The following is a 1816-nucleotide window of genomic DNA, read 5'->3' on the forward strand; positions in this document are numbered from 1 at the left end:
GTATGGGTGTATATTTCAGTCCTTGTGACCTCCTTCTATGTACACTTATTTCAGTGGTGATCAGTGTATTTGAGGGATTACATGCTCTAGGTTAATTGGGAAAGTGTTTTGTGCAAAATATGTTAATAATTCATTTTAATAAATAGCTTTAGAGCTCATTTGATCCTCTGGCTGAAAGTTAAACACCTCATTAAGGAGTATTAATTTATTTTCTAATGGTGGAAATAAAGTACAATGTGGGAGAATGTGCTCTCTGGGGAATGTTTCCTATAAATTGGAAGAAGAGAGCTTGCCTCTAAGTTGCTACACTTGGAACATAGGATGACAGAGCTGGAGAAGAGCTTAAAATACTAAACACTGGAGCCCAAGGGTAGTGTTAAAAGTGTAATGTTAGATCTACAAAGACTTAAAAATCGCGTGATCCAACATCCTCATTTTATCAAAAAAAAAAAAAGAAATAGTGTCTGTGAATGAAACTGACTTTCCTATCTTGAATTGACTACTTCTGCAATGAGATATATTAAACAAAATGGAAGGATCAAATGTCACTTTGGTGGTAGAGTTTATTCTCCTTGGATTTATTGATCTTCCCAGCCTACAAGGATTTCTATTTGGAATTTTCTTAGTCATCTATTTGAGTATCCTGTTAGGAAATGGCCTCATCATTCTAATAACCAAAACAGATCCATCTCTCCAAACACCTATATATTATTTCCTTGGAAATTTTTCTTTTTTGGAAATATGTTATGCATCAGTCACTGTTCCAAGAATGCTGGCAGACCTCTGGACCCACAATAGGAATATTTCTTTGTGGGCATGTGCTACACAGCTTTGCCTTTTTCTTATTCTTGGAGTCACAGAATGTTTCCTTCTAACTGTGATGGCATATGACCGTTATGTGGCCATCTGTAAACCTCTGTACTATTTTCTCATCATGAAACACAATGTATGTGTTGGACTTGTAGTTGGTTCCTGGATCCTTGGAATCCCAGTTGTGATAGGACTGACCTATCAGATTTTCTCTTTGCCTTTCTGTGATTCTACAGAGCTCAATCAGGTGTTTTGTGATATTTACCCAGTCCTTCAGGTGGCCTGTGGAGACACATCTATGAATGAACTTTCTGTCTATGCTGATGTTGTATTTTTTGGTATAATTCCCTTCATATTAATACTCAATTCCTATATCAGAATCATCACTACTATTTTGAAATTACCTTCAGCTACAGGAAGGTCTAAAGCTTTCTCAACATGTTCCTCCCACCTCACAGTTGTCAGTTTATTCTTTGTAACTGCAATCATGACACATTTGCAAACAAAGACAAGTCATTCAGCAGCAACTGAGAGGGTGCTTTCTCTTTTGTATACAACCATGACCCCATTAGTTAACCCCATTATCTACAGCCTGAGAAATAAGAATGTCATTGTGGCATTGAGAAAATTATTACCTACAGGAATATGATGATAAAGTGAAAAGTTGGATTTAATAAGCCAAATTTCTTTTCCATTTTTTGCATTACTACTTCTGATTCTCTTGCCTTCCAACCCCCTGTCATTTTTAGTAAAAGTCTGAGGAATATATATATTTTCCTATTCCTAGCATTGTTGAAACTGTGTCTATGTCAACAGATGTCAAATATATTCTGTATTTAAAATTGTGACATTAGGTAATTGACTTCACTCCATATGAGTTAGGAAACCAATATTATTACCTGAATAATCCATAATAAAATCATAAAATTATTTCTATTTGCAACCTATTTGAAACTGAGGCTATCTGGAGATAATCACTACACAAACGATACAAGTGCTTAAAACC

The 1816-nt window shown here is 35.4% G+C and overlaps 1 protein-coding gene across 1 annotated transcript; it reads left to right on the forward strand.

Moving 5' to 3' along the window:
- The first annotated feature begins 529 nt into the window (after nucleotides 1-529).
- Nucleotides 530-1459, forward strand: LOC114042183 (olfactory receptor 10AG1-like). Its single transcript, XM_027860849.1, has one exon. It carries the CDS (start codon nucleotides 530-532, stop codon nucleotides 1457-1459), a length of 930 nt encoding a protein of 309 aa, XP_027716650.1.
- The last annotated feature ends 357 nt before the right edge of the window (nucleotides 1460-1816 follow it).

This window comes from Vombatus ursinus, unplaced genomic scaffold, assembly GCF_900497805.2.
Source record: "Vombatus ursinus unplaced genomic scaffold, bare-nosed wombat genome assembly UNPS02014291.1, whole genome shotgun sequence".
In the NCBI taxonomy this organism is placed as follows: domain Eukaryota; kingdom Metazoa; phylum Chordata; class Mammalia; order Diprotodontia; family Vombatidae; genus Vombatus; species Vombatus ursinus.

Coding starts and splice junctions, on each gene's coding strand:
- LOC114042183 (XM_027860849.1), top strand. CDS start 530: ATGGAAGGATCAAATGTCACTTTGGTGGTAGAGTTTATTCTCCTTGGA.